The sequence below is a fragment of the Electrophorus electricus genome, chromosome 10 (genome assembly GCF_013358815.1).
Source record: "Electrophorus electricus isolate fEleEle1 chromosome 10, fEleEle1.pri, whole genome shotgun sequence".
Taxonomy (NCBI): Eukaryota; Metazoa; Chordata; class Actinopteri; order Gymnotiformes; family Gymnotidae; genus Electrophorus; species Electrophorus electricus.
In genome coordinates, this window is record NC_049544.1 from 17,494,247 (window position 1) to 17,508,234 (window position 13,988).

Genomic DNA, 13,988 nt, shown 5'->3' on the forward strand with positions numbered 1-13,988 from the left:
CAGGTGTTGCTCTCTCAACACCCCCTCCCCCAAAAAAAAACAAACAAACCAACAACCCAAAAACCAATAATAAGTGAGTTAGAATAAAATAAAAATGCTAACATGTAAGTACACTATAAACTACTGCATATCTTACCCAGCATGACCAAAGGTTCCATAATATTACCATCCATAATATTACCATCCAGTAAAATAAGCAACAGTTTCTAATGGAAACATCTTTAAGGGAATATTTCAGCACAAAGCCTCAAGAAAAAAACAAAAAAAAAAAAAAAACAGTATAATGTTTATTTGTCAAATGCTAGGTTTTAAGAGTTATAGACAGAAAAAAGGTTCCCTCCCAGACCTACATGAAATAAGATAATAGAACACTTTTAGCACCTGATATTCCATTAATGTAGTGACATAATAGCTGGTCTATTGTATCAATTTTATATCATCAAAGAACACTTGTATATATCTTGGATTCCATTACTGCTCTATACTTCTCTGGATGTTGTGGGTACTGATGCTCTGCTCATGCATATTACACTTTCTTGAATTCACTTTAAGTGTTCAAAATCATGTTCTAACTATTAAATTACCCTGAACACTGGGGGAAAAATTTTTTTGAGGTAAAAGAATATTTTTTTTTTAAATGAGATAGACTGCTGATAATATTGATCCATTTAGACTAGATAGCTGAAATCATATTTGTTATATAAATTAATACTTTATTCAATTCAATTATTTAATGGAGTTGTGCCAAATTATAACTAAAGCAACATCCACCGAACTGATGGGCTAAGGAAAGCTCTGATCATTAGCATACAAAACGAATGTCCAGAAAATGACCTTTTCTTCTCAATGGAGAACATGACAGAGGTGAATTAGTGAATTAGTATGTTTTTTTTATGGTACTCATCACAGATGTCTTTCAAACAGCACAGAGAACTATTGAATTTAGAAAAATAAGGTAAACTGTCTTTTTTAATTTAAAATATTTTACATAAATGACTTTAGCAGATACACAAATCCTTCTCAGTCCTAAAGCTAAGATAAGCAGTTAGAAATCTTATCTGTTAATTCATGGCAAGTAACCCAATACAATGACAACATCCCCAGGTGGATTTGGACTTTGGAAAAAATCAGGATCCTGCACTAATTCACAGCAGACCATTCTCTGACGTCCATACTGCCTCCCCAAGATCTTCATCGCTTAATGCTTGAGCTGCGTTCTCTGAAATGTACCATTTAGTCCAAGAACAACCAAGACTACAGAAGACTACCACCCAAAGGAGGTCATTCAAGTTATTTTTCTGAAACCTTTCAACAGCTTTCAACCCAGAACAATCAACCTTATCTATTATAATTTAGCTGTATCTTATTTTGCTCGTGCAGAAAGAATTACGATAGGGATTAAAAAAGTCAGCTCATCAGTGACCAGGTTACTTTTTAAATTTTTTTTGCAGGAATGATGAGAAATCCTGCTGCACATCAGTGTAACCATCAATCATTTATTTCAATCAATTTGTCAGTCTTTCCTTCTCTGAATCTCTCTCCTGCAATCCTTCCCATAATTCTCTATTATTGATGATGACAGACTGGAAATCCAAAGCCCAGTGACCTATTCAAGGTCCATCGCTGCTTCCAGCTGTTTCTACTCTTTCTGAAAACAGCACTGAGCTTTATTCGCTCTGTTCCCTGCTCACTCACACTGGCGATGGGTCTCGGTGAGTGCAAGTATGTGGGAGTGGACTGGGATGTACACAGGGAGGGAAGGGTCCCTGAACATTGGGATCCAGAGCAGCATGTAAGAGTCGAACTGATCCAGTTACAAAACATGGCATCATAACTTTCACAGAAGCTCAAGACCACAAAAATGGATCTTGGTGTGATGTCAGCCAAAAAATGACTACTGTATCTTGCTCCAACAGTACATCTCCATAAGCCATGGATATACTCAGTCACATGAATTCTATGCATGTGTTATTTTGTCATATTTTACTCTGCAAGAATAATATGAGATTTAAAATTTGAACAATTTGAACAAACTGCAACATCTTGATAAAACATTCAGTTTCAGACCTTTAGATATGGAAACATTTAAAATAATTTTCATTTTTCATGTTTAATGCTGGAAATGGGGCTATTGCTGCAGTAACCTTTGAAGTGAATGAAGCTACTCACTCTGGAGAGAAGTAAATATTGTAGTGTTCCTCTTCTTGGCTTTGTTTAGCAAGCATTTAACTTGTATAAAAGGTAGCTTTTTGAAAGAACTTCAATTTCTTTAAACCGTGAATGAAGTTACACAAAGACCTGTTAACCTGTTATTTATACGCTATTTATATGTATACATACATATTTACTTATCACTATATAATTGATATGCATGCACGCAACTGTTCCTGTTTTAAAATGGCACATGGATACTCATAATTATGAGTTTTAAATGAAAGTTTAGAACAAGTTAAATCTTAAAATTTTTTTAACCAAATATTTGAGAAATAAACACTAATTTGCACATTGTTTTATATTCATTTTAACTCCTGTTTCTGTTATTTTGGTGATTCATGATCATTATAATAATGAATTGTTGTAGGTTTTTTTTGGGGGGGGGGGGGGGCAACTATGACCAAGCATCTGAAAATCTGAAAAGAAAAGGACTTGTCCAGCAATAAAAACAAGCCTTGAACTAAGCCAAGACAGAAACATTGCTGAAGGTTATCCACGCCGTTAATGCCATGGTAAACATTTCATTACTGGAGATGGGTGAGCCCATCTCTCTGGTCAAAGCAAGGCTTTAACCAGAGAAGAATAAGAGGAGAGTCTTGAAACCTGTGGAAGTCACTGGTGCCTGCAACATCTGTTTAAACTCGGCTGCTTGGCTGTTGGCTCATTTGGGTGCATTTGAAGGTCTATGGGGCCCGGAAACATCCCTTTGCTTGTAAACGGTTGGTGGAAAAGTCTGCCGTGAGACATCACCAAGGTCAGTAATTATCTGTTATTGTGTGCAGCTGGACAAGTCTAAAGGCTCCTCTTGTTGGCTAAAGACAAGCACAAAGGGTGGGGGGTGTACTTACATGCTTTAAAACCTTTGGCAATCATTCAACGTGTTGAAAAACGTTTGCCTTAGAAATTATGTTAGTCGGCAAATAGCATTCTCCTTTCATAAAGGCTATTTACTATTCCTCCTGTGCCAGTTTGCTCTATGCACTGTCAAGTAAGGGCGATCAATAGAAGAGGCTAAACCCCTTTAAATCAAAAACTAGAAATTCAGCCTTACAATTTTAAAACAGCTTTATAATATGCACTTATGGAAGAGGAGAAAAGGAGAATAAACAAATAATTACCTAAAATGTTGGAAGATTTTACAGAAGAATGGATTAGATAAGGGTTACCAGAGTTTGTAGGTTAAGAAGAATTAATGCTATAATCTCAGTTTAAGACTTGTTGTCCAAACAGAGGTGTGCTGTTGGAAGGGTAGTAAACAAAATTCTTTATGGCAGTACACATGTAGTGCCCACACAAACACACACTGACACACCTTAAAATGCATGCACACATACTGTAATAATATAATCTAGATATCAGATACTGGAAACTTAAGTAATAAGCAGAGGCATTCTTTTTGTCTCTGATAATACATAACATTCATCTAACTGCATATCTGCTAACAATTTCATTCAATCCCCAACATCTGTAACTGCTATTTGGCACAACAATGCTTCGGCAATATTCAATATATATATAAATAAATATTTTTGCAGACCAGCTCCAGGTGTGCAGATTGGCACAGACAACAGATAATCTTCTCATCTCTCAAGAGCTACTGTCTTTGTAAAGGCGAGACACTGACAGGCAGTGCAGATGCTATAAAACAGTATTTTAGCTCCAGACTAAAACAACCTCACTGTCAGAGGAGATAATGTGTGAGCAATCTATTGTATTACACATGTAGGACACAGTGCATAATGAGCATGCATCACTGTAAATTATTCTTGAAAAAAAGGAAAGTTAAGGTTAATTTTCAGACTTAAAACTGCATTTGTTTTTGTCATTACAACGAGAGGTGCATAAGAAGACATCGTAGCTTTTTCAAATGCATTCTGAAATGGACGAGAATACGTTTTCCAATTATTTCTTGGTTCACCTGGGCTACAAATCAAACTGAAGGTCTTTTACGAAATCTAAAACAGACTTCAGAGATGAAGAAAGGTGAAACAGTAGAATTCCTTTTACTCTAGTCCAGGAAAATTCCCACTAGACAGACACAAGCAAACTTTGCTTCTAAGAAACCACAGTGTTATGGCTGTTATTCATTTCTGAGTTTTGTATTAGATGACAACTGTTAATTTAGGGCACTGTCCATTATGTAACTGGCTAAATGAGGATGTGAATGATACAATTTTTATATGAACTGAACTGACACTGCACAGATGCTGAATACATAACCTTTTGCTAGAAAATGAAAAGCCAAAGAAAACCAACAACTTTTGCTGACATTATCTGATCAGGGTTCTTCTAGGTAAAAGAATGGTGCAGAAATATGCAGTATTAGTATTATTTAAGGTATGAGATGGCTTCTAAGTATACCTACCCATTTTAAAAGGTGGGTCTGTCTGAATAACGAAGTGGCCCCTGAGTACCCATGATCATATGGGTACATGCTGTACTTGGACCCGTAAATACAAAAGACTGTGAAGGGTCTGAAGAAGCGGCCCTTGACTAGATAAGCAGTTTCACGTTGCAAACACCATTTCTCAGTTTCTGTGGGGATTCCCAGAAATGACTTGTAATGCAAAAAGACAAATAAATCTTGAATAATGCTCAAGTAGAAGGAAGATACTTCATTACTGGATTCACAGGGAGCAGAAATGTGGGAGACACCAATGAAGCATCTTGACTTATAGGCAGTCTCATCCAGAGGAACACAAACTGACGTATTGTGGGCATTTTAAAAGGCTAAAATGCCCAAATATACAGTCTAAGAGGAAATACCATGAATAATGGCCACAGTTCAATATTTACATGCAACTCTATTACAAGCTTGTGCAAAAGACTAACAAATGTCCATTATGATAATCTAGAGTGTCAGTTCTTCAACTCAAACTCACTGCTTACTACGAAAATGACACCTGAAATTTTTGTTTCAAGTGCTGGATTCATCGTGCTTTCCTGATTTCTCTCATCCTTCATGATCTTTCCATTTTACTCCCTCTTCATCAAATCTTAACCATCATCTCCTCTTCCTCACCCTCTTCAACTGCTGTTCTGTCCACTAGTGCTGAACATTCCCACATCTAGACCATATCCTTGACTTGCACTTAAAGTTTGCTATTTTTAATTTGCCTACAAGTCTTTAAGTAAGCCTCTCAATGAAATCATCACCAAATGCAGTTGTTCCTGCCAGCTGTCAGAATTCACCTGAGCAATTATTAAGATTGACCAGGTTAACAGACTGTGATATATGGAATTTGCTTATATGATATTTATATCGTTATACGGAATTTGTCCACTGTCATAAAAAACACTCCTCTTCTGGTTTGGCTTCTCTCAATGATTATTTGTCCATTCATTGTAGACTTCTGCTCTTGTGAAATGTCTCTTATGTTGCTTCATGATGCCTTTTGAAACACCTCTACAGATTGAACTAACTGCTGCAAAGAGCAGCCATAACAGAGTAAACCCCATATCAAAGTTTTTCTGTTATTTAGGTGACATTAGAAGAGAAATGGTATTTATGCTAGTAATTATCGGTAAAGAATAAATAATAAGAGAAACTAATGTTAGCAATATAAAATGTCAAGGCATAAGATATCATTATTGCACAAAACACTCCCTCGGGTTCCTTCCGAGGGGTATTTATAACAAATATTCCCAGACTGTTTCTGAAAGACATCCACCCAATTTCCAGTAGTGGGGTCTCTAAACAATAGAAATAAGAAAGGGAATATAGACTGCATACCTTTTTAAGTGTCCTCCACTAATTCCCCGCAGGCAAGACAAAAACATCAAAGATGTTATACGCTATTTATATGTATATGTATGATGTTATATGTATGATGTTTATCATTCAAATAATGGCTGTGGTATTGTAGCCTGCAACCGCCCTAGATGTGCTACATGTAAATTTATTAACACAGCCATTAAAATAACTACCACAAAAGGATCAATTGTCATCAACCCATTCCTCCTCATCACTCACTGCAGGAGTTGTCTACTGTATTACTTGTAAGAAATGTAACCAGCTTTATATTTGAGAAATCAAGACAAGGCTTCCTAATTGGTTTGTTGAACACATGCAGACCATTAGAATTGAGGATTGTCATTTCCAGTGGCAATGCATTTTAATACCAATGGACAATGCATTAATGACATATCTGTTTGCATTGCCAGTTGTTGCGATGGCAATGAAATTAGAAAAATAACTCGTCCACACTCTTGAAGCTTTAAATCATAACATTCATTCCTTAGGGTTCTACTTTTTCATAAAAAACTAGCTCCCCCTACTACTAATTCAGAAGCACCTTTCTTGCACAGCTGATGAAAGACCACTGTCCGAAACGTTCTGTTTCTCTGGAAACTTTGTGTACTTCACTACAATTCTGAATTTCTCTCTCTCTCTCTCTCTCTCTCTCTGTGTGTGTGTGTGTGTGTGTGTGTGTGTGTGTGTGTGTGTGTGTGTGTGTGTCACATTTTCACTCATGGCCAGCAATCACGGAAAAAGACAAAAGCTTACAAATTGTCCTCATTTTTGTAGCCTAATCCACCCCATGTGCATGTCAGCTATACACAATCGTATACACTCAGATCATCATTATATGATCACACACTGACCAGCCATAAGAATAAAGCCCCGTCTAATATTGTGGAGGTCCGACTCATGCCTATTAGAAAATACTGTCATTGTGCTTGGTGTGCAACAATGTTTATGTAGGTGATATGTCTACACAGCTCCATAGGCACCTGAATATGACTGAATTAATTCTGATAATTTCACAGTAAAAAAGAAATAAAATCAAGACCCAGGTATAGTCGCTGCCCTCATCCTTTATTACAGCCAACCAGTATTCTGCTTGCCCATGTTTAAAAGGCAAATAGCTGAGAAAGGTTTACATCTAACAGCAAGTTTATTATGAGTAATGACACATGACTTATGTGTTATTGCAAAATAACTTGTTATTTTGCTCTCTACATATGCCAATTTAGGGCTAACCCTAACCTACCTTGTGCCACAAACTACCTTCACAGTTACAGCGTTAGTAACTTGTTTGTGCAGTCCTCATTACCCACAGAGGTAGTGAGGACGTAAATGACGCGAGCCACAAGGGGAAAGGCAACATTAAATGTTCGAGTAGAGGAGTGTTTCTAATTAACTCTTAAGAGACAAAAGACAAAAAAAATTAAAAGCTTTTTCCTCTCGTCTGTTCATTTTTATCATTCTCTCCTCTCATTTTTATTGTTCTGCCAACAAGTTCTCACTGCAACTGCACTAAAAGCAGCAATTTCACTTTCCCCACCAACATGTGTTTGGTGTTAAACCATCAGAGATGTGTAAGGAAACTCTGCATCTTGGTTACTATGAACAGGTTCATAGTGGTGCCCAACTTAGTCTCCCGGGGCCAGTGTGTCTTAAAAGTGTTTCATTGTTTTGATTCTATTATCAATGTGGATGACAAGAAAGGAACTAAGCCACTTGTACTCCTGTTTATACAGCTTCACCGGCTGCTGCAATATCAGAAAATGACAGTGGACACGTTTTCTGCTAAGCTGAACGTCTGGTCCCACTTTTTTAAAAGCATTGCAACATTAGGATCTTCTCTATTAGGGACAGATTTCATCTCACAATGAAATCTGTGTTACAATGCTTTCAAGAACCCCTCCCCCCACCCAGCCTTTATTACATTAGTGAGGGTTCATTTATTTTAAAAGGATTTAATTTGGCTGTGAGCAAAGTTAGAGTGACACTGTCACTCGCTAAGGGGGATCAGGCTGTGCGTGGTGAGGCTGACCTGTGGGTTGGAGAACACCTGCTGGACGGTGTTGATGGGACCACAGGGGACTCCGGTGCCTTCGAAACGTCTCAGCCATTCAGCAGTGGGTTCCTCTGAAAACCTGGAAGGAGAAAAGAGGGCAGTTTTTTTAAATAAACAAAGAAGGAAAGGAAAAATAAGGGCAGAAACAACATGCTCTGAAATGCAACACACATGTGGCCCTGGTGAGGCCAATAACCAGTAACTGCACCAGTAACAGCCATAGAGCACTGGATGTAGACATCACCTGAAACACAGTCAGATGCAAGCAAATGGAAAGGAAATCACATTTACGTACACAGCAAAACTTCAAAACGTCTCTCTGGAAGGTGTATTCAAATGTATAACTTAGTCATCATCATTCTGGTCCAGTCTGGTCTTTTTATCTATATCAAAGCCATCAGTATGCATTGGATGTCAAAAGTTTATGGAAACTTTGCTTGCGTTCTAAAATTAAGATTTAATTTTAAGTGCTCGTTTTAAGTTAGGGCAAATAAATAAGATAAGCAAAGATAAAGAAACTTGGCTTCATGTTCTACAAAGGGTCATTGCATGAAGAGTAGGTTTTCCCATAATTTTAAATGGTCTTTTTTCAAACAACCGTTAAACATATATTTGTCAGAAAATATTTTGCTCAAAGGGATGTTTAAACACCTGAAAGGCATGAATACTAACAACAAGGTTGGTAAAATGTGTGAGTTATGTTCGTATGGTAGTATTTTTGTCAGTCGTACTTTTAGTTTTTACCAAGACGGGGAAGAACCAAACAGCTTTCTGCTGAAATATGCAGTACAAAGTTGTGACTGTTATTTTTACTGACAAACAGCTAAGCAACTAAATACCCCTTTAAATGGGGTTTACTACTACCTTCAGAGAAAAACAGCACTGGCTTGAACAGGAACATAAAGAATCATGGACAAATACCCTATTCTTTGAGAAGACATACAAACTGTCTAGCCTTCATGATCGCCATTAAACTTGTTCTCAGTTACATGCAAAGCTCAGAGGTATACAGCACCTGTCAGTTGGAAAGGCAGGACTGATGAGCAGAGGGTCAAGAAAGAAGCCACTTAACAAAAAAAAAAAAATGGCAGCAGTGGGCAAAGAAGCAAAGCAACTAGGCAGAAGGGAATTGGAAAATACAGATGCATGAGTCCAAGACTGAAGTTTCTGGGTCCAACAAAAAAGTTACACAAAAGGTCATGCAGGTGATAGTATGGTAAGAGGCTGTTTTGAAGCAGGAAAAGTTGTTAATCTGTATTATTTGCATGGAGTGTGGAATCAGAATGGCTACCCTGCCATTTTGCAGTGACACAACATGACTGGGTCATGTTTTATGTCAGCATGAAAACATGCCCAAACACACAAAGATGCACAAGAGATATCTGGAGAGGAAAGAGGAAGTATATGTGTTGTCTCTACTCAATGTACCTACCTAGCCATTTAACCTTACCCCAATTAAGATGGCAGAGGAGGATAAAAAGGTTTAAGAGAGGCGTCTAGCGAGCTCATCTGGGAAGTCATACAATATCTGAGGAAGGCCTGAAAAAACCCTGAGCATTTTTATAAAATCAAGTAACAGCAGTTAAAGCAGCTAAGGTCATTTATGAGTTCATTTTAACTGTTTGTTTAGCTTTGCCACAAATATTTACAGGGATGATGTTTTCCTCAAAAAAAAAGGCTGGTTGGTCTTGATGATGTTAAATTATTGCAAACCAACAAAGAAAATGTTCATTAAAAGAAAATTGAAAAGCTGCATATCCCCCAAGTGCTGACATTATATGAATAAATGAAGTTACACTTATATTGCACTTTTCTCAGTACTCTCAGTACTCAGACACTTCACAATCAACACACAGCACAATTTGTGTACACATTTGAGACTGGTGTTTTTATATATGGAAAGACAAAATTCCTTTCATTTCAGGTCTGTGGTTTAAATTTGATGTTAAAAACAGAAATTCCCAAAAGCACGTATTCTGTCCAATAAAGCGACGGAAGTACACAAAGTTTTTACTACATTTCTAGCATGCCTGATTTGTACTAGGGGGACAGCTGGGTTCAGTTATAAGTGTATTCATTAAAATAAACATAATAGGGTAACATTCAGAATATTCAGGTAACCTAAAATACATGCAGAATACATTCTGTAAAAAGGCACATATGAAAGAGCTGTGCTGTATTTTTAATTATTGTATTTAACAATACTACGATTATTAATAATACTAATCTCAGTAATACTAGTATTATTTATTTTATTAACAATATACATTATAAATATATTACTTTGATTGTACTACTCCTTAGTAATAATGGTTTACAATGGTTTACGGGGGGTGCCACCCCGTGCTACCAGCTACCAGCACTGCAGCAATTATGAACATAGACTTGTGTTGATATTCTTGTCTAGTTTGTGTTAGTCCACACCCCCCTCAGGTGAGGTGTGTTGTCTATCAGTAGGCACAACACCTGGGGGTTAAAATATTATGATGTTATGCTTTATTTAAACCTGTTTTCTGTTAATGACCATGACCATTAATGTTATGTCAGCTTCTTTTGTTGTAGTTAGTGCACCTTTAATTCATTTGCGTTTCTTTCATTAAACGCTTCAGCTGGATACTTGTTTTTCCTTCCCTACCTTTCTTTTTGTCTGCAAATTCTTCGCCAGTAACAGAATTTTGAAGCAAAACTTAGCAGTCACTTATGTAATTACATTACAATTGTTGTCATATAGAATCTTTTCTTAGTGATTTCCAATACTTCTATGCCAATTATGTCTTTTTCCACTCTAACTATATCTTTGTCTATATAAGACAATGGCTATGTGGCCATAATATTGCCCAACTGCCTAGCAACAATATCCCAGTGACTAACCACTTGCATAACAAGCATCATGTGTTTGACTGAAAAGATTCATTTGAAGATACCATTAATAAAAATGCATTAATGGTGTTTCTATTAGTAGTATTGAGGTATTTCAAAAATGTATAAAGTAAATGTATTCTGAATTCTGTCTCTTCAAAACAAGATGCTGACTGAATATGGATTTTTGAAGATGTATTATGTTACAACCCAACCCTTGTTAGGCAGGGGTACTCCAGGACCAGGATTGAGAAACAATGATTTAATGCTGCTTCTTCCAGGCTTGGCCCTACCCCACAACCACTTCTTAAAATGTGTGTGACTGTCAAATCTTCATTCTTACAAATGGTCTCCTTCCTGGTGACTCTTGAGCCCTGAATGTTCTCTGCTTTCTAGAGCTTAGCACAGCTGATACAGTAAAGCATGACATTTTCAATTTCAGGCTTTCAAATGTTGGTATTACATAATTGGCTCTAGTCTGATTTAGGTTGTTTCTTACTAACAAACATCATGTTGTTGCATTTGGCATAGACTGACACTGAGAGTCCCTTGAGAGCACCTTGTGTAAGAGGAGCAGTTATCGGCCTGCTAATTTTCACAATTTATATGCTGCCTGTAGGTAACAGCCTTCATCATCACAATCTAAATTTTCACTGTTATGCCAATGATACAGCTTTATGTTAGTACATACAATTGTTAGTGTATACAGTCGTGGCCAAAAGTTTTGAGACTGACAAATTTTTAGTTTGCTTTAGTTTTTATGGTGGCATTAAGTCTAGATTGTTATGAAGAGTGATCAGATGAATTGCGATTAATTGCAAAGTCATTCCTTGCCATGAAAATGAATTTAATCACAAAAACCTAATCTCCACTGCATTTCAGCCCTGCCATAAATTACCTGCTAACATCATTTCAGAGATTTGCATTTATGGTTTTCAGCTGATGCTTTTATCCAAAGCAACTTACAATTATGACTGAGTACAACTTGAGCAATTGAGGGTTAAGAACCTTGCTCAGGGGCCCAACAGTGGCAACTTGGCAGTGGTGGTGCTTGAACCAGCAACCGTCTGATTACAAGTCAAGGACCTTAACCAATGAGCTACCACTGCCTCTGATTAGAAGAGCAGACTTGTTGCTTTAAAAGGGTGGTGGTGCTTGAAGTTTTCTTCTGTTAATCATGGTTACCTCCAAGGAAACGCGTGCAGTCATGATTGCATTGCATCAGAAGGACTTCACAGGCAAGGACATTGCTGCTTGTAAGATAGGACCCAAATCAACCATTTACTGAATAATCAAGAATTTCAGGGAGAGAGGTTCAATTGCAGTGAAGAAGGCCTCAGGGAGCCCAAAAACATCATGCAAGTGTCAGGACGATCTCCTAAAGAGGATGCAGCTAAGAGATCGGGTCACCACCAGTGCTGAGCTTGCTCAGGAATGGCAGAAGGCAGGTGTGAGTGCATCGGTATGCACAGCGAGGCGAAGGCTTTTGGAGACCTAAGGACAGACTGACATTCTGCAGGAAGTATAGGTATTGGACTGCAGAAGACTGGGGTAAAGTTATTTTCTCTGATGAAGCCCCCTTCAGACCGTTTGGGACATCTGGGCAAATGATTGTCCGGAGAAGAAAAGGTGAGCACTACCATGAGTCCTGTGTGACGCCAACAGTCAGACATCCTGAGACCATTCATGTGTGGGGTTGCTTCTCATCCAAGAGAGTGGGTTTGCTCAAATTTGGCCTAAGAACACTGCCATGAATAAGGAATGGTATCAAAACATCCTCCAAGGGCAACTTCTCCCAACAACCCAGGAGCAATTTGGTGATGAACAATGCTTTTTTCGAGCATAATGGAGCACCATGTCACAAGGCAAAAGAGATAACCAAGTGGATCGGTAAACAAAACATTGAAATTTTGGGTCTATGGCCAGGAAACCCCCAAGATCTCAACCCCATTGAAAACCTGTGGACAAACAAAAACACAGAAACTGTGATCAACTCCAAGCACTGATTAGGCAAGCATGGGTTGACATCTGTCAAGATTTTGCCCAGAAGCTGATATCCAGTATGCCAAGGCGAATTGCAGAAGTCTTTAAAAAGAAGGGTCAACACTGTAATATTAAGTCTTTGCTTAAACTGGTTGTAATTGTCAATAAAAAGTGAAAAAAAAAAACTTATGAAATGCTTATAATTGTACTTCACTATACTATATAAACATCTGACAAAAAGATCTTAAAAAACTGAGGCAGTAAACTTTGTGGAAACCAAAATGTGTGTCAGTCTCAAAACTTTTGGCCATGACTGTACATTACAAAACTTTGCATGAACGACTTTTCTGAAGTTATACTAAATATTCCACAGTATGGAATGTTGGTGTAATCATCTACTCCTCTACTCATAATTTCCTTTTTAATGCCATTCCTGCTAACCCTTTACATACATATCTTCCATTGTACATTTTAAAACATTTTAACTTATCTTTAAAAAATATATATTCTTATACAAAATATATGTAAAATATATGTGCGCACAGTAAAATATGTGTCCAGCATTTGTGAGTGTACATTCTGCTCCTCATGACTTCAGATTATTCAACATGACAGGCACACGCCTACATCTGACGACACACCCATGTCTGGAATGTCAACCTTCTTCCCCAACTCTGACAAGTTGACCTCTGAGAGGAAACCCAGATATGGCTTATAATGAGGGCCCTAACTGTTCCATGAGGAGAAAGACGAGGAACATCTGGCTGCTAGCTGTGGCTCACTATGTTCCTGGCTGGCCATGGCTGGAGGAATGTCTGTGGGCTGTCCCAGTTAACAGGTCGTCCTGGCGGGTAGGAGGGCTGCCTCACCTCTCAGAGAGAAGCTCTAGCAGCGCTTGCCGGTGCTGCACACGTAAGGTGTTGGTCTTGTATTTGGGATCTTCTGCCAATTCATTAAGACTCAGGACCTGGACGCAGACATGAACAAACAGAACAAAGCAAGAAAGTGGAATAAAGTAATTCATTTGGACATTTAAAAGGACATCATGTTGTATTTAAAATAAATGATGTGTAATGGATTGGGTATGTGTAAATGTATAAGGGTATTGGTGTTAATTTGTACTTAGAA

The 13,988-nt window shown here is 37.7% G+C and overlaps 1 protein-coding gene across 8 annotated transcripts in view; it reads right to left on the reverse strand.

Moving 5' to 3' along the window:
• The window catches only part of sugct (succinyl-CoA:glutarate-CoA transferase), a 71,899-nt gene that overhangs the window by 33,422 nt on the left and 24,489 nt on the right, over nt 1–13,988 (reverse strand). For all 8 annotated transcript variants that reach the window (XM_035530669.1, XM_027013272.2, XM_035530668.1 and 5 more), the window contains exons 11-12: nt 13,730–13,827; nt 7,995–8,097 (exon numbers count right to left, since the gene is read on the reverse strand). In XM_035530669.1, coding sequence (XP_035386562.1) covers nt 7,995–8,097; nt 13,730–13,827 — 201 coding nt within the window. The remainder of the gene's footprint in view (nt 1–7,994; nt 8,098–13,729; nt 13,828–13,988) is intronic.